The 26,575-nt window shown below is 40.6% G+C and overlaps 1 protein-coding gene across 1 annotated transcript in view; it reads right to left on the bottom strand.

The window, feature by feature from the left end:
* Positions 1-12,360, bottom strand: part of LOC117409389 (RNA 3'-terminal phosphate cyclase-like protein) — a 34,835-nt gene extending 22,475 nt beyond the window's left edge. The window contains exons 1-4 of the mRNA XM_034015369.3: positions 12,184-12,360; positions 9,299-9,370; positions 4,960-5,135; positions 858-932 (exon numbers count right to left, since the gene is read on the bottom strand). Of these exons, the coding sequence (XP_033871260.1) occupies positions 858-932; positions 4,960-5,135; positions 9,299-9,370; positions 12,184-12,313 (453 nt within the window). The 5' untranslated portion in view covers positions 12,314-12,360. The remainder of the gene's footprint in view (positions 1-857; positions 933-4,959; positions 5,136-9,298; positions 9,371-12,183) is intronic.
* Positions 12,361-26,575: the final 14,215 nt, after the last annotated feature.

Raw genomic sequence — 26,575 nt, 5'->3', positions numbered from 1 at the left:
AATATGTGTCTGCAGATCACGTAAAGCAGTATCAAGCAGGAGTTTTACACAGCGATGGAGGTAAGCTCTTGTGTATGTCCTGCAACGTTACTGTAGATCACTACCGAAACTCGTCTGTTGACAGGCATTTAGATTCACTGAAAGAGAAAGGCGGAAATCCAGAGCAGTACTGCGACTGCTTTACACAAAGAAACAAAAAACAGTGACTTCCATATTCCAAAAGTCCACTTATTAAATTTTGACCTGACTGAGGCATTTGTTTGCTCAAATATCCCTTTTGAAAAATTGGAAAACCAAAAGTTACGGAAATTCTTCAGACAGTGTAGCAAATGGTGGAGTGATTCCTTCATCAGCCCAGCTGAGACGTGAATACTTACCTAAGTTGCCGAGTATCACAAGCAGGAGATTATGGAATTGGTAAAACAGTCTGGTTGAGTCAACTGACGAACAAGATCAGTATGGGTTACACATTTTATTTGTTTTGCAAGACCTAAATGGTGAACATGCACCTGACATACTGGAACCGAAAGCTGGCCTTGCAGATACACTTTACCTACAGGCTGTTAATTACAACACCGTTGATGTTAATTTTGATGGAAATTTGCTGTTTAAAAAAATAAATAAATAATAATCTGTACACGTAATTTATAACATATTTCCGAAATACGATACCTACAACCACTTTAATTTGGCATATAAATATATAGCGAGCTATTTATTTGTAAAGTTTAAAGCGCTGCTTCCTGTCACACCCATAGTGTACGAGTCTCATCCCCTATTCCATGATAAGCATAATAAATACTTGATTACTGCAAATACTTTTCTACTTTGCTAAATAAAATACATGTAGACCTCACCTTTAATTCAAGGCCTTCTCCATCAATTCCAAACCTCTTCATTAAGGGTATGGCTGTGGCTTTGAGAGTGTCAACCTGCACAGGGGTAAAGACAACAGGATTGGCAAGTATTATAAAAAAAACATTCAAATAAAAAAAAAAAACAGGCCATTTTCAAATACAGTCAACACTTGTTAATACGGATTTCAAGAAACCAGCAAAAAAAAAAAAGTCTCATCAGCAGTTTGTGTGATCAGGATCCTAAAGCCAAATTGCCTGTCAGTTTTTATTGAAGTCACAGTAACACTAAAATCAAATTTCAATTACACACAACAATAAAAAGTAGAATACATTATAAAATTCTGTGCGTTTTATTGAAAATATACGTCTAAGTGAACTTTTAAAAGTATACATTGCAAATGAACTGCAGTTGAAACCTGCATGTCCCGCTTAACCACAAAAGCAAGCCGCTTTCAACATCAGGGTATTGAGTAAATCAGAAACACTGACGACTTGCATCCGCAGTTTACTGCTCATAAAGGCCACACCACAAGCGATGCGACATGGGAAAATGAGCAGCGATGAGAAAATGAACAGAACCTATACTTGAGAAGTATCTTTCACACCCCAGGCGGCACGACAGGCGACGCGGGGGCAACACTAAAATAGTCTTGAATCCTATTTTTTGTGATTTTTTTCACGCAACAACTAATGAATTAAGCAATTGCAGAACAGCTTCAATGCACGTGGTCCACCAGGTTGAAGCAGTATCCAAAATGACAGAGAAAAGAATGCCGTGGAAAAACACCCAGAGCTTTATGACAAAGACCATCGCAATTATATAAGATAGAGAGGGAAGGTAATATATGGGAGTCCATTTTGAAGGAACTGGTTATGCCTGGTATGTATGATTTATTGCCATATATGTTAAAATACCATCAGAAAAAAAAAAGTGTTGATACATATGTACCAGTCTTTGATCATAGTTTTATTTACTTTATATACTTTTATACTATCTCCACACAGCACTCTTACAGGACAGGTTTACCACACTGCACTGTCTCAGACTGTTGCATAACTGAAGGGCAGAGGATGATAATAATAATAATAATAATAAATTATTATTTTGTATTAATAATCATTGCTAATTCCAAACAGATAATCAGTACATCCCTACTAAGACATGAAAGTAATTAAATAAGGATTGAAATGTGTGAAATGCTTAGCTTGCTTTATGTAAAGGAGCAAGGTGGTAGTTGCTGTGTAGTGATAATTCTTAACTGGCATTAGGCTGAACAGTTGCAAGGCAACTGCACATTACTGCTGAGTTGGCGATTTGAGCAATGCATATGAAAGTTCTGAGGTATACCAGTATTATTAAATACATATTACATATACAATAAATTAAATGCAATTTTGCTTTGGGACCACTAGGAGCTACCTAGAAAGATTCATTCTGAATGTGACAATGCAATATTTTTCTGCTTTAATAAATATTATGTTTAACTTTGAAATATTTACCATCAAATGCTGTGAAAAGCATGTTTTATTCATGACAAATACAACCCTCGTTATAACCATTTACGGCATTAGTATATTTTCATTATAACCACCAGATGGCTCCACATTGCTATTTCTACAGTAGAATATGACAGAATATTTTTTTTGGTTTCAATCAAGACTTGCTCATGACAATGTGTTGTATGGTCATACATCTGACAGATTTTAATTCCACACACCATGTTCACATGTAGCATTTTTTTATCCACTTGAGTGATCAAAATTCTAGCCACATCAACTTTCCTGATCACTCTTAAAGCACAAATAGAGGAAACTGGCCTTTTGACATCAGTAGAAACTGAAGCAAAGCTTTGAATTGATTACTGAATTATTAAATCTGTGGTACTTATATACAAAAATATTTGTCTTGTGAAGTCTGATCATCTCCTGTCTTCCCCCACTGTGTCAAATCTAGGCCAAGCCCTGCAGTCTCAATCTAACTCAGAAGGAGGTATTATCATCTTTCTTTTGTTTAGGCAGCAACAGGAGGAAGATGATAGGACAACACAATTTAGACAAGGCTACATTTCTATTTTTCCTCTCACTAAAGGGATACAAGGTTACTTGATCCCCACAAGCCACTGTGCAATGAAGCATAGCAATAAAGTCAGTTACACTGCAATTCTGCTGGGATGGGGGTGGATCCTTTCAGATTCAAATGATTCTACTGTTTTAATGTTACCTAAAATATGGAAGACAAACAATCTTTGAGACAAACAGTGTCTCCTTTAAACAGTGCAATAACACATGTAGGCATCAGCTACAGAGCACTTAATTATCCAAGGTGGTGGCTGCCTTAGAAATTTGCTGCCCAGTATTTGTAGCATAAACCTGCCAGGTTTTAGTGCTCTGCAATATTACAAAGTGGCTTGTCGACTTCATAAGCACACTCTACATTTGGGCAATGCCTGGTGACAAAAGCCAGTCTGGTTTGGTAGCATACACTACATAACCTCTGTAGTAAGAAAAAATTGTAACTTGTGAAAGAAGAAAACAGCAGCATGTGCAGAGACAGGGGCTGCTAGCTCCCAGAAATCAAGGCGTTAATAAACTCATTTTTGCTGCAAGCAAATTAATCTTGCGTATTACACAGTCAGGACAGACACCATGTTTTAGAGAGAAGTCTGTCTGGCAATATTCATAGTAAACGAGAGTACTAGAATCACTCAGACACAGCATATTTCTGACAAACCAACCAGGATAAGTCAACACTAACACCGCCATTGCCGCTTTTTGAACGGCTTTTGCAATTCAAATTTAAATATCTCCGCGTAATGTGAATATCTCGTGCATGTCCGTTCTTAAGTGTTACTAAATACTTGAATTAAATACCCATACGGTCTTTCTGCTGCAGAATCATAAAAATGAGTATGTTATAAGCACTTGCTTCTTCAACCGCCAGACCCTGCAGCTTATGCAGCATGTTGAAATCAATACAATATAGCCGACAATTTAGTCTGGGCTTTGTAATAAAATCAACGTCACTGTGAAATAACGTATTATAATCCTGTTGAGTGCTCGAAACGCTGATGAAAGTCATTCTACACATCATATATTATTATTTACACTACATGTAAATGCAAATTTTTTTAATTTTTTTTTTTTAAATGTGCGTGTTCCAAGCGCTCTGCTCAAATCGGTGACCATCGGGACTGATGCTAAATGAAAGTCAGAGACTGTTGCATTTTACAACACAACGAAGTACGGTGTGGATATACTGGATAAAATGGCATGGCTGTATTCTGTCGCAGGTGGCCTGTGTGTTTTTTATAATGTTTTGGAACTGGCAGCCATCAACACTTTGGTTTTGTACAGGGAGTGCATCGGCAACACAATCACTCGGAGGGACATCATTTTGCAGCTAGCCCTGGAGCTACGGCAGAAACATTTTGATAAGAGACACGAAAGCCAGCTGGCAAATGCCCCTCAACCTTCAGCTAGCGCTGCGCCCACTGGACAATGCCAAGTTGCCAAATGCAATAAAAACAGACAAACATGTCTGCACCCGTTGTGAAAAGGCAAGTCTGTGGCAAAAGCACTGGTACAGTTGAAAAGCATGTTTTCTGCATAGATTGGACTTAAAAAGCTGTAATAGAACTCTGAACAGACAGTCAGCCTTTGAACTCTGTTCCACTCAAAGCGATTTCACGTTGCAGAAGTTATGTTATATTTTTGTTTTATGCTATTCTTATAACTAGTTATTTATGTTTTATAGTTTTATATGTGCATACAGCTTCATCTGTTTACACAGAAGTTTTTTGCTTAGTTTATTTTATTAGTTTTTCATGTTTATGTATGTGCTCTTTTTGAAAAAAATAAGAAAAAAGTTATATTGTCAATGTAAATACGGTGTTTCTGCTCTGAAAATGTTATGTATGATGTTCAGAAATAGAAATATTAAGTTGTATCCGATTGTTTTTCATTTTCATATCGAAGCCGCTTTAAAATGGAGCCGCACATGCGGCTGTTGTATGTAGTCCGAAATCTCTGCGGTTCTAGTGTTGAAGGAATTGGCATCTCTGCATATCAGTCAATTCAACTTCTATCAGTATAACTGGCTTACTGAAGGGTCTTTCTGGTCATTGGTTACACCTCTCAGAACAGCTTTGAGTGGGTTCTTCATGAAAGGAGCCAGTGCCAGCAATGCTTCCAAGTAGTAGCCAATGGAGCGCTGGAGATTGCAGTCATGTTCCACTGGTCCTCCATAGAGCAGGCCTGGCTGGAAGTACAGTGTTGTGCCTGAAAGCAGAAGAGACATGGAAATTCAGAGCCATCGCCCCAAAAGTGGACACCAGAGTATACCTGAAAAACACATGGCCTAGCCTCAGACAACCAGCACAGACTAACTGTTTTATTTATATGTTTAATTATTCCATAAGGAAAAAAGCAGGGAAACAACGTCCTAAAAGAAGCCAATAATGCACAAAGACGCACTGTCGTGAAAGAATTACACCGGTTCCTGATTTTACTGTTAGAGCTGTGTAATAATTTTAAGTCAAAGCAAGTTCCTGATGGGAACTGTTTGTCAGCATCTTAAACGGAATTCCACATCCAGTTGGGATAGTGCTCCGGAAACCCAGCCAACACACCTTTGGTCATGCTTTGTCAGCTTTGGAGCATAAGCAATTTCTCATCCTTATTTAAATTAATATTCAGCCAGGGTTCTCCCCAGGCCTTTTCAGCCGGGCGGGCCATCTGGCGAAGTGGCTGTCGCCGCATGGCTGAAACAACCTACTGTGCCTTTAACAATAAGGAGTGATTGCGCTTCTAGCAGACTACATCACTTGCACGTTGCTTGGTGGAAAAAAAAAAATCTTGGAACCACATGACAGCTGTGTTACGTCTTGACACATTTAACCAATCATAGAGTTGAAGGGGCAGGTTATCAGTGTTAAGCACTTCGAGAGGCTAAAACGTTAAAAATGATTGCTACAAAAATAACCAATTCTTTTCAAAGTAAAAACAGTGACGATGAATGCAGGGGGTCAAAATAAGCCGGCGATCGGCACAATCCACTGCCTAATATTATATTTGCGCCGGCTACTTTATTAAACATATTAAGATTATTTCATTATCATTCAGTCCATTTGTTGTCGTATTATTGTACTGTAAGGTGATATAGTACATAATAAGCTATACATATGCACCAAAAAAAAGTATTCCTATCATGATATCGTAAAAATATGTACCCAGGTGCTTGAGAGATATTGGGGGTTCACGTATAGAGGCTGTATGACTAAGAAGAAAGGCATGCTGGGATATTTATTTCTTATATCAGCTAAACTTGTCAGCTGATATACAAATGCTTAAGTGCAGAGGTGCTGGATTATACACTCCGGTTTCATGCAACAGTTATGATGTTGACCAAACGTGTGCATGTACTGTTGTGAAAAACAAATGGTTAAAAATGAACAGTTGCATTAAAAAAAATGTAGAACAGTGAAAAACAAAAATGGACATGAAAACTTAACAAAGAAAACAATTTAAATGAAGCAATAAGCTCAATAATTAAGCTAAAAGAAGTGAAAAGGTTACTTTTTTTGTGAACTCCAATAAACCTATGTTATCTTTCTCCAGTCAAATCGTAGAGTGCCTAAATAAGCACGGTAATTTACCATAATAAAAAAGTGATGATAAAGAAAATGTAGAACATAAAAAACGCAACCAGATATAGTCACCGAAAGACAACACATTATTCAAATTCTTTGTTGTATTATATATTTAATAGGGATGTGCACGACAAATATTTTGACTATCGATAATTCCACAGCTGTTGAGGTCGACTAATCGAATAGTCGCCCCCCCCCCCCCCCGCCTCCCATTCAAAATGAGACGTACATTAAATGCGAAATAATGCAAAGTGACAATTATTGCAATTGCAATAAATTCTGAACTTTATTTTAAAATACTTAGCTAACACAACAACTTTAACAACTTTGTTAAATAAACATTAGGCTATGTAAAAAATACCTTCCTATTAGGAAACATACAGAAATGCCATAACAGCAGCAATAACATAAGCATACCGTCAACTCTCGTGTGAGACTCTCGTATTTTGCAAGCAAGTGTTATTTTTTTTACCGATATTGTCACAAGCTTTTCCGTTAATTACAATTTCAAATGAACTATAAAGGTTGTGACAATTAAAAAAAAAAAAAAAAAAAAGTATAATTTTTATTCAATTATTAATTTAATTTTCATTCAATAATAGTTTAGCAATGTGAGCTGCGAGGCAAATGCCTTAACATTAGCATCCTTGTGGCAATAATGTTTTCCGGTCATAACAGCGAAATACAAAATGCATTAGACTATCTAGCTAGCTAATTTATACAATCCACTTAACTAAACGATTTACTTTTCCTACGTTTTCAAACCACACACAACATATAGACTACCGGTCTACGTTAAATCAAATCGGCAACATACCTGTGCGTTCGAGTTCCAGTGAATAAAAAATAAATAGCCTGTATCGGCAACAGCTTGCTATGTATGTAGCTATCTTAATAATATTAATAAATAAATGAATGAACAAAAAGGCCTGAGTGGCATTAACGCACTAGCCTTCCATGGAAGCAAAAAAATCCTAACTAAAACTTTAGGAATAGTTAGGCTAGCAATGTCCATTATTATCATCATGTTCACTTATTCTTGTTTAATCAGCATGTCCATCAGGTCCGGCAATACTGCAGCAGACGGTGCTCAGGCAGAGTTGTTTGTTTTTGTTTCAACTTCAGAGCCTCAGTAGCTATTGCACTGTGATGAAAATGCGACACAAGACGGCTGGCCGCACCGACTACATTATGTATGGCACCAAGTTTAAAGCCATCGTTGAAGGCGAGCTGCAGAGTGTGTGCAAAGCACAAATTCGAGTCCCATTCAACAAACTCCGAAGATGATGTTGCTGGCATTGTTGTGAACACAGGCAGTGATTTCCCCCCTAGTTAAACCCGAATGGTCTACAGCGGTGTTTAACACATTTGCGAGATTCTCTGCTGTATGCCTCTCTGGCGTGGCGCGAGTCTGTAGAACTACGTTTTTCATTTCCCAATCCTCAATGAAATGACAGGTTATTATGACGTACGACTCGGTATTCGGTGCAGTCCACGCATCTGTAGTAATCACCACCTTCTCAGCCTTTGACAAGTTTCTGCGGACAGACGCTGCTGAATCGGCATGCATTTTTTTCGAGTCGAGTTCCACAAATTTCATCAACTCCCGAAATCCCTCACCTTCAACAAAACTTATGGGAAGCATGTCCTTTGCCACCATATTAGCAATAAGGGCTGATGTTTTTCAGCACGTACGACGTTGTCACACTGACGAGGCCTCACCGCAAAGGATGCAATGGCGGTTTGTTGCGGTCCTCTTTTCTTTTCTGTCGTTGCTAGCGTCACAGAAGGGTGTTTGGCTTTTAAGTGGGTTAACATACCAGTTGTAGATTTGTGGTAGTTTAATTGCACTGCACATATTTTACACTTAACAGTGTTTTCATTTACTTTGTCAGAGTATTTCTATGCAGAACTTTTCTGTGAGTAAGCCATCGTTAGCCGAGGTACGTTCTAGTTTAGCCAATCACAGACAAGAAATAACAAATCCCACCCTCCAGTCAATCTTCATTACCGCTACATAGAGAGCCAATCAGCAGTACAGGCTTTAAAATAAAATCAATATATACATTTTTTTTTTTTTTTTAGCTTTCGAATGTTGGATTCACTTGTCGATAGGTGCCATCGTTATCGAATAGTCGAATGTTCGACTATTCGGTCTCACCCCTAATATTTAAGGTAAAAGGCAAGCTTATTTTTCCGTTAAAAGTGCTCCCGGCTATAATATTCTGCCGCCCGGCTGTACAGAATTCCTGGGGAGAACCCTGACAGCAAATAAGATGTTACCTAGATTTTATCCATAGGACTATCACAGAAATTTCCAAAAGCCATTTGGTGATAGACCTAAACTGTAGAACTGTTTCCCATTTACAATGCTAATCTGCGGAATGGGGGGGGGGGGGTTTAGGGAGTGGTCAAAAACAAAAGGGGGGAGGGAATCACTCATTTAACAACGGAAGGTTCACAATTCTTTTTTTCCTGCTGTGGTAAAAACGTGACAACATTTACTTATCAAATGAGATGTTTATCCATCTGTCTTCTCAAACATATGTCACACTTTTTTTAAAATGTTATCTAGAGAACAGAAAAAATAGGATGATTATCTATTCAGGAAAACCAAGATATATTGTACAAGAGGTCTAAATGGGTTTAAATTAAAAAAAATGGAAAGATTTGGGGAACCACTGCACTTATGAGGGGATAAGTATCCATTTAGTGATGCTAAGACAGTGGTAAAAAAACAGGCAACCAATGACTACCCTTAGTTATACAAAAACCTGTATGAATGTAAATAACCTGTTTCATTTATCTCAATCCTGGTGCCATTGGTTATCTTGTCCATCAGCCTTATGAAACTGGCTTCGAAATCTGCAACAAGAGGAAACAAAATACAGTAAATAAAACTCAACATTCTAAAAATAGAGGCTCTCAATTTATAATCTTTTGTATTTCATCTAGTTTTGAACCAGAGCCAGGACCCAATTGTCAAGCACACACTTATGGAATGCTACCCCTATTAGAAGGGAAACAGCTTTTATCTGTGTCCTCATATGTATTATCAAAACTGCCAACTTAAATCTGCAGTAACTTTTAGAAGCTGTTACATTTAAATGTTGTCTGAAAATACTCTGTGTCCACCCCCCCAATTACTGGCTATGCTAATTTAATAGATTCTGGGAAAACAATGACTTTGTCCTTGGTAGGTACTCATGATAAATGATACTTAAGGCTAGTGTACAATGAATTGCATTTTATTGCCAAGGGGCAGAAAACTCTAGGTTTAAAGCAATTGGGTATTACCAAACACCTTAACAACAAAGGTGTAAAGGATGAAAAATATATGTGTGCTTTGCAAAGGGCTTTGTTATTTATGTATTTATTTATTGCAAAGGGCTGCATTTTTTAAATGTGTAAAGTAAATGCAGTATTTTTTGTATAACCTTGCTTATAAATCAAGGGAAGTAATGTTAAAACTTTACAATGCATTAGTAAGACCTCATCTAGAATATTGTGTTCTGTTCTGGTCACCTTGTTTTAAAAAGGATATTGCTGCTCTAGAAAGAGTGCAAAGAGCAACCAGAATTATCCCGGGTTTAAAAGGAATGTCATATGCAGACAGGCTAAAAGAATTGAATCTATTCAGTCTTGAACAAAGAAGACTATGCGTGATCTGATTCAAGCATTCAAAATCCTAAAAAGGTATTGACAATGTCGACCCAGGGGACTTTTTTGACCTAAAATAAAAGAAACAAGGACCAGGGGTCACAAATGGAGATTAGATAAAGGGGCATTCAGAACAGAAAATAGGAGGCACTTTTTTACACAGAGAATTGTGAGGGTCTGGAACCAACTCCCCAGTAATGTTGTTGAAGCTGACACCCTGGGATCCTTCATGAAGCTGCTTGATGAGATTCTGGGATCAATAAGCTACTAACAACCTAACGAGCAAGATGGGCTGAATGGCCACCTCTCGTTTGTAAACTTTCTTATGTTCTTAACTAAACTATAAAGTAATTTTATGAGTCAAATGGCAGTACTTTGAAACATTTAGTGTCACCTAAAAAAAAAACACTGAATGAAGAGGTCTCTAAACCCCTCGTATTTTATGCTTATTCTTTCCTATTTGGTCAAAGAGCTTGCCAGGACTACTTCCAGCAGATCTTGGTTGCTAATCAAGGCTCTCAGGGATGCGGGTATCCGTGTCCTTTACGCACACATTGTCTGTCGGACTCTCCGTTTTGCAGTTGTCTGCATCCCTGGGCTACGTGTCAGTACTTGGTCATATGACCTGTGTTAGAAGATGATTGGATTTTTTTAGACTACAGAGGTTCATAGGATGTGCTTTTAGAGCAGCAGTTATCGGTCTTGCAGTGTATTTGACACTTTTAGGGCGTGGGTAAATCAATTGACCAGATTGCTTACATACCAATTAGTCTGGCTGCTTAACATTGTATTGTACCTACACATGGCAGTTTGAAATGAATACACATGAAAAACACTAATTCACAGAATTGTTTCCTAAACATTTTCTTTTATACTGCTTTTTCTTGAATTTCAATCCTTCAACCCCCTGTAAATTACTAAAAATTTATGAAGAGGAGAGATCTTTCTTATTTATTACTGAGAATGTTTAGTTGAGCTATAACCTCTTGGACTGGGACATCTGCATTTTGAAAAGACATGAAAGTGAGAAACTTAAATTTCAACCACTATCTCTAAAAGTAAGAGAATTTGAAAAACATAAAACAATAATACTTGGAGTGAGACTCATTTGATGCCTTTTATGGTTCTGGTTCAATTTCATTAACAGTTTTGTCACAGGATAAAATTGTGGCTATTTCACCCCCATGACATGTACACCCCATTGACAGGATTAAACATTTCCTCTGATTAACTGGAGTCAAACTGCAGAGTTAACTGAACAATTATACTTGGCGAACTACCAGTTCCTTCTGAAAACTCCCTTAAGTTCTTTAGAAGCCTTAAGTCCTATGAATTTTTATTTGTAATTTGATTAATTTAGCAGACAATGCAAACGTGCTAAAGATACTTTCAGATTTAAGTTAATTGTTGTAAGAAATGGCTAAGCTGCTTCCTTGCTGTAGTTTATGGCACATCTGTAAGCTTTACCAACATCATCATACAAAAGTTAATTAATATTTGTAACACGATGTATAAGTTATGAAGCAGAATGTCACGTTGTAAGATACAGAGACAATATAAGCTCTTCCCACTACTGTTTGTAGAATCCAGTATGACTTTATATTTTATCTTGATGTGTCTTATGATTTAGACCGATTGCATAAGGAGGGACGGCACGGGCTAAAATGTAATAATTAAATTACAACTCCTCGCAAGTCAATATTGCCATATGTGTGTCTCAGGCCAGTTTTCTTGTGCTTACACTGTTACAGTGAAACGCATTCGTTGATGGCAAGGAAACCACTATGTATTCACCAGAGCAATTTTTACCGTTATTATTAACCTTGCTTACTGAGCCTTTTCTATTAACAATATTGATTTTAAGAGTTATTAACAAAGTTAGAATAAATTAGTGTGCACAAGCACGAGACCTAGCACTAAAATGAATAGCACTGAAGCACTGCGTAGTATTTTTTTTTTTTAAGTGAGCAAAAAAGTCACACCCAAAAACCGTAAGATATATACATATATATACTCACCTCGTAGTCCAGGATTATCATCCTTGGATCGGATCTTTCGAATTTTGACAGGTTTACCACTGAGAGTTGATAGAACCAGTCTCTGTCTGAAGAAATTGCAACCCTCGTAGCTTACACAACTGCTCGCCATGTTGTTACACTGGAGCTCTCTATCCGCGTCCACGTGTTTTGGAACAGGAAATACAAAAAAACGGGTCAAAGGTTACAAAGCTACAGGCAGCACAGAGGGATGATTTGTTGTTGTTGTTGTTGGTTTGAATGTCGTTTTCAACTGCACGTAGCCTACTCTGTATTTGAATTCAGAGACATCTACTTCGGTAAATTGTAACAAACATGAAAATAGTATACGGTGCTTTGCATAAGTATTCACCCCCCTTGGACATTTCCACATTTTGTAGTGTTACAACCTGGAATTAAAATGGATTTAATTAGGATTTTTTGTCACTGATCTACACAAAATAGTCCATAATGTCGAAGTGGGGGGAAAAAATCTACATATTTTTCAAAATTATTTACAAATAAAAAACTGAAAAGTCTTGATTGCATAAGTATTCATCCCCTTGCTGTGACACCCCTAAATAAGCTCTGGTGCAACCAATTGCCTTCAGAAGTCACATAATTGTTATTATTATTATTATTATTATTATTATTATTATTATTATTATTTATTTCTTAGCAGACGCCCTTATCCAGGGCGACTTACAATCGTAAGCAAATACATTTCAAGTATCACAGTATAAGTAATAATACAATTAAGAGCAATTAGTTGAATGGAGTCCACCTGTGTGCAATTAAAGTGTCACATGATCTCAGATTAAATACACCTGTTTCTGGAAGGCCCCAGAGTTTGTTAGAGAGCATATCTAAACAAACAGCATCATGAAGACCAAGGAGCTATCAAAACAAGTCCGGGATAAAGTTCTGGAGAAGCACCAATCAGAGATGGGTTATAAAAAAATATCCCAAACTTTGAACATCCCTGGAGCACCGTTAAATCCATTATTAAAAAATGGAAAGAATATGGCACAACCGCGACTCTACATAGAGAAGGCCGTCTACCAAAACTCAGTGACCAGGTAAGGAGGGCATTAGTCAGAGAAGCAACCAAGAAGCCAATGGTAACTCTGAAGGAGCTGGAGAGATCCACAGCTGAGATGGGAGAAACCGTCCATGGGACAACTATAACCCGGACGTTTGGATTTTGCCAAAAGGCATGTGGGAGACACAGCAAACATGTGGAAAAAGGTTCTCTGGTCTGATGAGACCAAAATTGAACTTTTTGGCCTTAGCGCAAAATGCTATGTGTGGCGCAAAGCCAACACTGCTCATCACCCTGAGAACACCATCCCCACAGTGAAGCATGGTGGTGGCAGCATCATGTTATGGGGTTGCTTTTCATCGGCAGGGACTGGGAAACTCGTCAGGATTGAGGGCAAGATGGATGGAGCCAAATACAGGGAAATTCTAGAGGAAAACCTGTTTCAGTCTGCAAGAGACCTGGGACTGGGGCGGAGGTTCACCTTCCAGCAGGACAATGACCCTAAACACACAGCCAAAGCTACACTGGAGTGGTTTAAAAACAAGAACCTGAATGTCTTAGAATGGCCCAGACCTCAATCCGATTGAGAATCTGTGCCAAGACTTTAAAATTGCTGTTCACCAACGGTCTCCATCCAACTTGACAGAGCTTGAGCACTTTTGCCAAGAAGAATGGGCAAAAATTGCAGGACCCAGATGTGCAAAGCTGGTAGAGACTTACCCAAAAAGACTCACAGCTGTAATTGCTGCCAAAGGTGCTTCTACCAAGTATTGACTCAGGGGGGTGAATACTTATGCAACCAACAAATGTCGTTTGTTTTTTTTGTTTAATTAACTTTTGTGTCACAATAAAAAATATTTTGCACCTTCAAAGTGTTAAGTATGTTGTGTAAATCAAATGGTAAAAATCCCAATTAAATCCATTTTAATTCCAGGTTGTAACACTACAAAATGTGGAAAAGTCCAAGGGGGGTGAATACTTATGCAAGGCACTGTAAATGTATAATGGGTATATACTCCTTATATCACATAGCAGTACTAAAAAAAATACTACCAGTATAAAACGTAATAACATTTGTGTTGCAGATATTTCATTTGCATTTTTTTTCATTTCAGTTTTTTCAGAAAAGAAATAGTGCTATGTAGTACCTGTTTTTACTGAACTGTCACCCTTTGGAAGGTGGCGTTGCCACACGAAGTGCTCCACCAATGTGGTCCATAGGAGACATTGTTTTCCGTCATTCAGGTGTTTCAATCCGCACAAAATCTTATGGGTTTGAAATAAAACCAAATCACCAGTAGAGGGCACGATTATCTTTTTGAAACACTCCATTTCACAAACTTATTGAAAGCTGTTAAAATAAGGTGACCAAATTTTGTTAACCAAATCCGGGGAAACACATAACAAATTGTACTCGCCATGATGGATTCAAGTGGAATAGAGATAGATAGATCAGCAGTGGGGGAAGAAAAGGAGGTCTGATTTGGAGAGCTTGAGTTTAAGATGATGAGAGTGCATCCAGGAGGAGGTGGCTGAGAGACAGGTAGAGATAGGGTAGGAAATGTCAAAGTCAGAGGTGGGAAAGGAGAGGAAGATCTGGGCATCATCAACATAGAAGTGATACAAGAAGCCGTGGGAAGAGATGAGGGGACCCAGGGAGCGGGTGTAGAGAGAAAACAGGAGGGGTCCCAGGACTGAGCCTTGGGTGACACCTGTCGAAAGAGAGCAAGAGGCAGAGAGTGAGGCATGCCAGGGCACCCTGTATATGCGATCGGAGAGGTAGGAGGAGAACCAGGCAAGAGCAGTGCTGGAGAGTCCCAGGTCAGCTAGGGAGGAAAGGAGAATAGAGTGGTCGACTGTGTCAAAGGCAGCAGAGAGGTTGAGGGAGGTGGCACGAGCAGAGAGTAGACAGTTTGTGACGGAGACAAAAGCAGTTTCAGTGGAGTGTGCCGGGCAAAAACCAGACTGGAGGGGGTCGAGCAGAGAATGTGTTGACAGGAAAGCAGAGAGCTGGCGGTAAAGCAGAGAGCTGGCAGGAAAGCAGAGTGCTGTACCATCTAGATCAGGGGTCTCCAACCCTGGTCCTGGAGAGCTACAGGGTCTTCTGGTTTTCAAGGGGTGAAAGTATACAGCGGCCATTTGTATGTATCGTACATGAGTAAGTCAAACTTTACATTTTTTCCATAAATCTGGAAAACCGCATATCCATTTGTGATGAATCTTGTCATTAATGTTTAGCAAATGTTAGAGAGTATTATATTCTGGAGATACATGGGGGTGTCTGTCTAGCTTTATTCTGCAAATGATAATTACTATGTTTTTATTTATCCATTCTGTCTCATCAACTGATACACAATTTTTTTCAGGATCATAAGAGAGGCCAGATTTTCTTTGGCTGTTGGCTGTAGGGTCACACTTCTTTGGTAAGAAAAAACTTTATTACCGGTTTAAAACTATGGAGACTGAATTATATCAGAGGCGCCAGGTGGTGTATTTATCAGATTTTACATGGTGACATTAGGATTCATGGTACAGTATACTACAGTCCAGTCCTCATAACGACTCCAATAGTACTTAAGTTATATTAAACGTGTTGGAATGTAGAATACTTTTGACTGTATCAGGAGTTAATCTATAACCTGGTCAAATGTGCTTATTGATACAGTGTTGATATGACAAATCTTCTCATTTTACTGAGTAATGCTAGTACAATGCAATATTGTAGTATAGTACTATAGAATACTGATCTTTGTACTGAACACCTACAACACCTAGTAAAACCAAAGAAAGCTGTAAATAAATACACACATTGCAGTGCTCTGTATACTGTATTGTAATACTTTACTTTTTATTCGTATCATCTCAATTCTGTACTGCAACTTACTTACATGTAAACTGTCTAATCTTACGGTTTTATTTTCCAAAAGTCATATGAAGTGGCGTGAGGTGTCCTCGGCTCACTGCTCACTACGCACCAGCGACCCCTGTAGTCTGGCCGGGCGCCTGTGGGCTTGCCTGTAAGCTGTCCAGAGCTGCGTTGTCCTCCGACGCTGTAGCTCTGAGATGGCTGCAAGGTGAGTCTCCAGTGTGAAAAGAAGCGGTCGGCTGACGGCACACGCTTCTGAGGACAGCGTGTGTTCGTCTTCGCCGCTCCCGAGTTAGCGCGGGGGCGGTAGCGGTGAGGTGAGCCTAAAAATAATTGGATATGCCAAATTGGGAGAAAATAATAAAAATACGGTAATTGGCGAATACTAAATTAAAAAAATATATATAATAATAATAATCCTGGTTATCTTCTCTATAGTCAGTTACCTTAAAATGTTTGTAGCCAGTGACTTGGTCTACTCGCATGCTTTGGTGATGTCATCGTTATCAGTGGTAGTTGACTTCAAAGGAAACAATTTAAAGCTAACAAAGTCATTTGTTCTCTGAGAGACACTAGCTGTCTTTTCTGCACTCAGTGCACTGTATAAAGAATTACACAGAGGGCTAGACTAGAGTGCAAACAGAATGTCAAGATATTCTGTTAAAATATTGATTTTAAATAAGCAACAGCAAAAAATCTAATAAGGTCAATGTGGCAGGGCAGGGCCCTGCTTGTAAATAGTGTTTGGTTTGTGTATTGGTGGTGGTGGTTGGCAGGGATGGGGTTAATTCCTATCCCTGCCAAATATATGTGAGAATGTGGCTGTTCCATGCTATAAAAATGAAGCTAGAAGCGCCATTAGGGGAAAGGTTTTTGCTGCCACATGGAGAGAGACAAACACTCCTATATTTAAAATAAAACTCACGTGATAGTGGAAGACTTGGATGAGGGATTTTCTTTCGTGGATGTCTTTGTGTTCGCGACTTGTTGTCCACAGCCCAAGAGGGGGGAGTCCGAGCTACCTGCTGCTCCCGCCTCCACCGCAAGAAGGCGACTACCTGGGATTTGTTGTTTCTACAAGCGGCAGTTTCGCTGCCAGAAATTCTGTGGCCAGAGCCCAAGAGGAGGGAGCTACTGGCTACAGAGAAGATGGGGAGGTCAGGAGACGGCCACCACCACAGCCACGGCCACCACCCCTGTGCCACAGCCCAGCGCCTGGGGGTTGGAGCCCTCGACCTGGGCTACTAGACACCCTTCTTGTCTGGACCTGTGGTCGCTGGACCTGACTCCTAGGTCGCGGCACCACCAGGCAAGGTTGGCCGTCTGGTCTCCTGCTCTGCTCCCCCTGGTAGCCCAGCTATCGCTGCATGGTCACCTGGGCTCGCACCTCTGCCTCGAGGTGCAGCTGACTGTTCGCCTGCCAGCGCTCCCGATGCCCCATCCACTGCGCCCAGGTCCCCTGTCACTGGGTCTCGGTCCTGCAATGAAGGGGCCGGACTGTTGGCCAACCCTCCCTCAAGGATGAGAGAAAGGACAGTACGGGACTGGAGGGAGGGTGGTTGTGTTTTAGGGGAGGGGGAGGTGGCCATTGGGGCCATGTGTGCTGCGCAGGACTCTGCCTGTAAATAGTGTTTGGTTTGTGTATTGGTGGTGGTGGTTGTCGGGGATGGGGTTAATTCCTGTCCCTGCCAAATATATGTGAGAATGTGTCTGTTCCCAAATTAGATACTTGGTGCTAATTGGGAACAGCCACATGATATAAAAACGGAGCTAGAAACTCCATTAGGGGAGAGGTTTTTGCTGCCACATGGAGAGAGACAAACGCCCTTATATTTAAAATAAAACTTATAGTGATAATGGAAGACTTGGGGAGGGATCTTTTGTGGATGTCTATGTTTGCGACTTGTTTTTGTTTACCCTTTTTATTTTGCTATGTGAGCAGGGTTTTAATTTAATTTTGTTTAATAAATGCGCACCCCAACACTTAAAACCACAGTTACTGTCTCTGAGTCTCAATAACCCTTTGCCATCCTGTCAAATTGCCAACATATGTAAAATATAGAAACAGGATAATCTTAACTGTGCAAAATACAAGATTTATTTAATTGATGATTTGTTTTCATGAGTGTGATTCTTACAAATAGAAAGGTTTACATGTAAAGTATGAATGATATAGGGACCACTACAGCTATTAATTGAGAAAATGCCATGATCATTCAGATACAGTCCTTCCAAAATTTAAAATCATAAAAAAAATCTTCTTTGGTTTACCTTGCTTGACCAGGTACCTCAAAAGTTAATGCTACTTGTTGGTCACAGGTAACAGTAATTTGAAGTGATCGGCAAAACCGGGATTTGATCTCTTGGTTAGGCATAAGAATACTATATAATTCAATCATATATTGAGTTGCATGTAAAATATAACAATATATGGTTGTGGCAATTCAAAAAAAAAATATATATATATACTGCCCTGAGCCTCCAGGTGGCGTTATCCCACTTCTAGCACCAAATGTGGCAAGGATGACAGAGGTTGAGACTCAGAGGCAGTTTGAAAGTTCAAAAATAAAGTTTTTTTTAATAAACAAAAATACAAAATAAACAGGCACAAGGGCCAAACAAAAAGGTTCAAAACACAAAAAACACATAAAACAAAACTTACAACAAAATAAGACTTCCAGGCTGGGCGTTGCCTTCACTGGTTACCAAACAAAAAAACAGCACACACAGAAAAACCACTTGCTTCCTCTTTCTAGAACTCTCTCCCCAGCCAGGGCCTCTCCTCTGGCTTTTATCCCCTGTGGCTGGAGCCCAATTAATCAATACTTGCTGATTATTCAATTAGGGCTCCAGCCACATTCTCACATGTTTTCCTGGCAGGGAGGAACTTAACCCCCTCCCTGCCAGTCCCAACCATGTTCATAAAGATGGGGCAGTCCCCCGTCACATATCCTCCCCCTTGTGCCAAGCACAACATGGCCTAAATGGCCACCTCCCCCCTCAGTCTCAGTCCCGGAAGAGGGAGAAGCACAGTGTCCATGGGGGTGGCCATGGTGGGAGGTCCGGCACCCCCCAATTCTTCATGGCCGGCAGCTCCCCTCCGTGGGGCTCCGGCCACAGTGTAGCGACCCCAGGCGAAGCAGGATCCCTGGCAACCCCAGGCGAAGCAGGATCCCCGAAAACCCCAGGCAACGGCAGCAGCAGCGGACCCTCGGGAGGCGGAGGCGGGAACGGCGGCCCGGCTCCCTCTGGTGGGACCCCCTGGCCCCTCTGGCGACGCTGGACCCTCTGAACCCCCTGGCGGCGCGGGACCCTCTGGCGGCGCTGGACCCTCTGGCCCCTCTGGTGCCCGGGACGGTAGATCTACCCCAGGTGACGACGGACCAGCAGCGACCCCAGGCGATGCGGACCGGCAGGCAACCCCAGGCGATGCGGACCGGCAGGCAACCCCAGGCGATGGCGAGGTGACATCCCTGAGCGAAGTGGTCGGAGAATCCTTGGGCGGTGCTGTGCAGGCATCCTTGGGCGGTGCTGTGCAGGCATCCTTGGGAGGTGCTGTGCAGGCATCCTTGGGCGGTGCTGGTGGGAACAGCCTGTATTCTTCCCCTGCGGGTCCCTTCAGCCCTGGGCCTGTGGGCTTCCCCTTCTTGGGCCATGGACGCACTGACTCCTCCCGCTCGGGCCGTGGACACACCGACTCCTCCCGCTCGGGCTGTGGACGTTCGGGCTCCTCCCTCTTGGGCTGTGGACGTTCGGGCTCCTCCCTCTCGGGCGACGGCAGCGGCTCCCCCTCTCCTTCTGGCTCTCGGGACGGCGGCTCCTCCCCCTCTGGCTCTCGGGACGGCGGCTCCACCCCCTCTGGCTCTCGGGATGGCGGCTCCACCCCCTCTGGCTCTCGGGACGGCGGCTCCACCCCCTCTGGCTCTCGGGATGGCGGCTCCTCCCCCTCTGGTTCTCGGGACGGCGGCTCCACCCCTTCTGGCTCTCGGGACGGCGGCTCCTCCCCTTCTGGCTCTCGGGATGACGGCTCCACCCCCTCTGGCTCTCGGGACGGCAGCTCAACCTCCTCTCCAGACTCCTCCTCGTCTGGCTCCCAGTCGAGCTCTTGACACGCGTCCTCTTCATGCCCGTACTGGCAGCAGTGAGCGCACAACTCCTCTACTTCCATGACGGGACCTCCAGGAGGGAAACCGGGCAGTGCCGTCTCTACCACTCTTCCCACCTCTCCCCATCTCGATGCCACAGCGTGCGGATGGCTATGGGAAGGTCATGGGGGAGGTCTGCTTCAGGGTGCACCAGCCACTCCCAGATCTCCCACGATGGTGGTGAAGGTGGTGATGTTGGAAGTGGTGGGGTGGCTGCCGAGGACGGGGTTTCCAGCTGCTCCTGGTCCGAGTTGTGGGGGCATCCTGCCCAGCTGTGGCCATCCGCCTCACAGCGCCCACAACAGTCAGCTGGTGGCCCATCTGGACAGGACCTCCACCGATGATCCTCCTTCCCGGACCAGGAACACCACGGGAAGAGGCTCGCTGGGTCCTCCCACAGGGTTTGGGGTGGTGGTGGCAGCTGCTGTTGTTGTTACTTCTGTCGCTGCCTCTGTCTGCTCTTCTTGCCTATTTTTTTTTTCCCCCCAAAAAAACTCCCAAAATTTAAAAAAAAAACAACAAAAAAAACCAAAACAAAACAAAAATACTGCCCTGAGCCTCCAGGTGGCGTTATCCCACTGCTAGCACCAAATGTGGAAAGGATGACAGAGGTTGAGACTCAGAGGCAGTTTGAAAGTTCAAAAATAAAGTTTTTTTTAATAAACAAAAATACAAAATAAACGGGCCAAAAAAAAGGTTCAAAACACAAAAAACACATAAAACAAAATTTACAACAAAATAAGACTTCCAGGCTGGGCGTTGCCTTCACTGGTTACCAAACAAAAAACCAGCACACACAGAAAAACCACTTGCTTCCTCTTTCTAGAACTCTTTCCCCAGCCAGGCCCTCTCCCTGGCTTTTATCCCCTGTGGCTGGAGCCCAATTAATCAGTAATTGCTGATTATTCAATTAGGGCTCCAGCCACATTCTCACATGTTTTCCTGGCAGGGAGGAATTTAACCCCCTCCCTGCCAGTCCCAACCACGTTCATAAAGACGGGGCAGTCCCCCGTCACAATGGTACATAAACATGTTTTTAAATTCACCAGGGGTGTGTTTTAGGTATTTGATGTGCCCATAAATGTAATTAATGCAGCAAGGTCACATGCTAGCATGCCATTCCACCTGCAAGCATCTTATCCAGAAGATCTGTGCTCCTTTGCTTTTTTTACCTGCAAAGTTCAGAATCCATAATGGCAGTGTATTGCATAACATAACTCCATTATTCTCATCCCCCTTCAAAGTTGGTTATTAAAGGGTATATAAGGACCTTTTTATTTTATTGTGTTACATGTTTCCCATTGCGTCCGCCATTACAGCTCAGTTCAATGGGGTACTGTGGCAAAGTGGTTAATAGTGTGCAGGTGCAGGTGCAGGTGATTTGTAATCTAGGTGCAAAGGTTTGTTTTTATTTGTTTTTGTCCAGTGCCAGTACATAATAATGCTGGTAAGTAATATAGTGTGTAAATTAGTGATTGTGGTACAATACAAGTTACTGTGAGACAAGTGAAGTGCTGTTCCGGGTTTGTGCTGGCCTCTGGCGACAGCTCCGGAATGTGTTAGCTGTCTAGTGATACAAGTAACAAATAGACAGTACAAAACAAAACACTCACAATTATTTCCACAACAAGCACAGGTCCTTCCGGGTCACTTTAAAATAAACAAAACGAAGGCACAGATAACATCGCTTCAACCTCTGTTTATACCATCAGTCATGACCCCTTGGTAAACGATTGCAGCCACTCCTCCACTCCGCAGCTGCCACATCATTTCCCTTCCGGGTCAATCAGTTAGTGTACCGAAGCTCCATCTCTTCTACATGACCGACTTCCTTTTAACCCTCGGAACGAAGTGTCAGGCCAAGTAGTCCAGAGTACTCTGTTCCTGTTACTTAGCACCCTCACAGGTCGGGAGGGAGATTTACCACCAAGAATCATTGTCTTTCTGTCACAGGTACTCACACATTTGAAACGTCTGTATCTCCCTTTCACATGGACCTGCATGGACCACTGCATTTCCCATCCTCCTGCTCACTGGTAAATCCATCAGTTACATATGTGAGCAGGAGGATGATGGGAAATGTAGTTTAAGTGATCCATGCAGGTCCATGTGAAGCCATCTTGGAGGCAGTGGAATGCAATTTAAAAGTTAAAAAAGTGGTCAAAATGTAAAAAAATAAAAAATAAATAAACTTAAAACAGGTGTAGCAACACATGGAAATATGTAACACAAGAAAATAAAAAGGTCCTTATATACCCATTAACTGATCTGGGTCAAGGCACCAATGTCCGCTCTAGTGCACTGATACTGTAAGGATTATTGCCCACACTGTCAAACAGATAACACAGCAATAACGATCCATGATGTGGTACAGAACAGAGAAGCCATAGCACTTGTTATGTTTTGTTTTTTTAAGTCGCTTTTCTGGCATTGGTTTAGAGGCAGATCTCAAACCCCAGGGCACTAAAGCAGACACTTTGAAACAGACTTCAAAAGGTAGAAGTGTAAAAAGTTCTGTTATCATACAGTCCCAGTGATAAAATTATAGGCTACATTCTAAGTCTACCTAGAAAATATATAATTACTTAAAATTGTGTATCAACGATACAAGGTAATGATACAACGTACATATTGCAATTGTCAATTTTATAATAATTTAAAATACTGTATATAGTTCTATATTCTCTTACATTTTAGTGTTGCCTTTCACTTGAGACACTGGGTTATGCGGGTCTACAGTACCTTGCATTGAATATGAAGCACTTCATGCGACTCGGCATCGGCGAGCGAACCTTACAAAAGGCTTCACTTTTCATTTTAATTTTCAGACGTCATTTCAGAGAATAATGGAGCTGTCTTTGTTTTAAAATGTGCTGTACAGATGAAGGACAAGCAAGCGTACTAAGTTAGTCTTATACTTCATAGTACGAAGTTAGTCCCACCTGAACAGGATCATCTCACATCCGATTTGGTACGCTGCAATCATGATCTTGTTTAGTCCGATTTAGCGGATGATTCACCTGTGGTGATTATAGTCTGGTATACTGCAATTGGGATTAACAAGTGTACTAACTAACAAGTGGACTAAACATGCTTAATCCACTAGTTAGACTATCAAGTGGACTAACTTTGGTACGCTGCAATCGACCCACTGTGAACAGGATGGCTTTGCAGGTGGTGACGTCAGACCAGAAACCGAAACCACAACCAGGAATGGCGGGCAAACTGCGACGCTATGGCGCTCAGGTTTTTATTAAATAATAAAACAAAAGATTTAAACAAAACACTTTCAAACAAAAAGGCACGTTGGCCAAACAAATAAGTAAGTAAGTAAGTAAGTAAGTAAGTAAGTAAGTAAGTATCGTGCTGGCTTAGCAATTGTTATCTTTCTATTTCTGTTATTATTTTATTATTATTATTATATTTTATTTCTTAGCAGACGCCCTTATCCAGGGCGACTTACAATTGTTACAAGATATCACATTATTTTTTTTTACATACAATTACCCATTTATACAGTTAGGTTTTTACTGGAGCAATCTAGGTAAAGTACCTTGCTCAAGGGTACAGCAGCAGTGTTCCCCCACCTGGGATTGAAGGTGTTACCTCCTTTCTCCACTCCAAACACACTAACCAAAGCAGCCAAACTGCAGATCTTTTATAGCTGTGACCGAGGGACTAACTAGCCGTCAATTATTATATTATCCCTCAGTCACATTTGGCATGGGTTTAATAAGGATGCGTGACTGTCAGCTAGTTAAATAATCAGTAGCTGATTAGTCACGCATCCTCACAAGGTTTTTACACACAATAATACAAAACAATACCATGGTGGACGACATCTCGCTCGTCCGGCTAAACAATAAATCAAATACAAAATAATGTTGGCTTTCGCCGTCATATATAAATATAAATCATATAATACAAATAAAACAAACAAAACAGCACACAAATATCCCCGCCACACATACATAAATAAATAAATATGCACAGGGAGGGCACCCAGTCACACACACACCTAAAAAAATACAAATACAAGCTATATGGGTCTAAAACGTAAAAAAAGGCCTGAAACAGAATATGGTTTAACAGGTGTTGATATATCACCGGCATATGTTATAAGTTACATTTTGTAATACAGAATTATCACAAAATACAGGAGACCGAGCTGGTACTTGCACTCACTTTAAAAGTCAGAATTGTTTTAAAATAGTTTAAACTTTGTTTCAATGTTGTTGTTTCTGCTTTTCCAAAACAAAGTGAGGATAACAGTTTTAATTCACTGTAGGGTATTCATTCTACAGCTGAAGCTACAATAGGCTAACAAATTATTCACGGAACTTGGTAAACAATTATTTCTCTTCATTTTATTTTAGAGGCAGAGTTTGTTTAAAACCATTTCAAGAACTGAGGAACACTAGGCATATATGCAGTGATGTGAACATTCAGAACATAAAGCACTTAATCATAAAAATATATATAATGGAAACAAAGTAGTCTGTTAAATGTTTCAAGAGATCGTCCAGAGAACTAAATAAAGAGAAAGGATTTGAAAAGGAACAAGCGTGTCTCTCCTGTTTTCTGTCTCCTGTGAAATGCTACATATTACCCTCCACCTTCTTCTGTAGTGTTACAAGATGACGAAAAAACGTTTGCAGTCACTGCCATCTACAGTATTTTCTAGACCTACAGTTTCACATAATTAATCAGCGGGGAGAGAGATCAATTTTTATAGGGTGATCTATGAAATTTAGTCCAATGGGGGATGGACCAAATTTTGCAAGACAACTGCAGTGAGTATGCATCATGGAACCCACTCAGAGGTGGAGGGTAATATGTAGCATTTCACAGGAGACAGAAAACAGGAGAGACACGCTTGTTCCTTTTCAAATCCTTTCTCTTTATTTAGTTCTCTGGACGCTCTCTCAGCACCCAGACCAGAGCTCTGTCAACAACACGTTGGCTCCACGCTGACTCAACAAACTCACCGACTCTTACAGCTGGTGAGCTACTCAACAAAAAAGATGGTGGCGCCCACAGCTAGCATTAAACTGTGCTACAAAAAGTACAAATGGACTCTGGAAGTAGAGAACGAGACCGCAGATTGACTTAAAAGCAATACATGTTAAAAAAAACAAACATTTTTTTAAAAAAACATACATTTTTTAAATTTATAAAATAGTGCAAACTCCAAAAAAGTAACTACATGCACGCTCGACATAGCACCCAGTCTGACTGTCCGACCTTATTCATGTAGCCCCGGTGTAGTGTTATTTTTAGGTATGTGGTAAAAGTGGTAGCCCATGCCTAAACAACTTCCGCTAAGAAAGCAGGGAAGCGCCCATTCAAATCTGGTACTTTATTTTTAGCCTTTTACATCATTTTTAATGTAATTTATCATATTTTTTCCACCATTAAGAAAATAGTATGCAAATATTTATCATATGCAATACATTGGGTCTTGTACATTTTATTACTTGTGCAACTCATTTTGTCTTGTGTGAATTGTTTTTTCTTTTTAGAGAAATTGATTGTCCGTTTCCCGTTTGAGTTTGCAAAAAAATAATGTATAATTAATGGTAAATGTACCTCTGTTTGACAATAGGAAAACACCCATCAGATCGCAATTGATTGCATCTGTACCATAATCTGACAACATACCGCTTTCTGGCATTACACACATCACATTGACGATGTACCACATTCTAACACTACAGCGGTAAAATATTGTACAAATAAACAGTAATACAGCATGTTTAATTAATCAGCTATTGGTGGTTTTGTAATATTCTATTTAGATTCTACAGCTGCAAGCCAATATAAACAAATACTGTTATCTACAATGGAAATTATAGCTGCAGCTTCCATCACAGAATCTTCTTTATCAGATACAGTACTACCATTTTTTTCTCCACTTAAAACCTCACAGACTGCTGCAGCAGCAACTACAATAACGTCCATCTTTATTCAGTAAAGCGTTCCTAAATACCCTGGGAATGTTTAACAGTGCCGCTGGGTTTAGGTATTCACTTTATCCTTGGTGTGAACTGTGAACCTGGAAGGGTACGTTCTGTTCGGAGTAGTATTGATAGAGATCTTCAACAACAACATAATATTTGATCAAAACCCTTTGATTAAGTATTTTCTCGAAATGCACTGCATTTCATATGTTTATGTTTTTTTAGATTTTAGAAATGTGATCAAATATGCTGTTGTTCAGCATATCTATCAATACTAGTAAGAACAGAACGTACCTTGCATTTTGTAATGGATATATATATATATATATATATATATATATATATATATATATATATATATATATATATATATAATTAACCA

Source organism: Acipenser ruthenus, chromosome 2 (genome assembly GCF_902713425.1).
Source record: "Acipenser ruthenus chromosome 2, fAciRut3.2 maternal haplotype, whole genome shotgun sequence".
Classification (NCBI taxonomy): domain Eukaryota; kingdom Metazoa; phylum Chordata; class Actinopteri; order Acipenseriformes; family Acipenseridae; genus Acipenser; species Acipenser ruthenus.
This window is presented reverse-complemented; position numbering and strand designations above follow the sequence as displayed.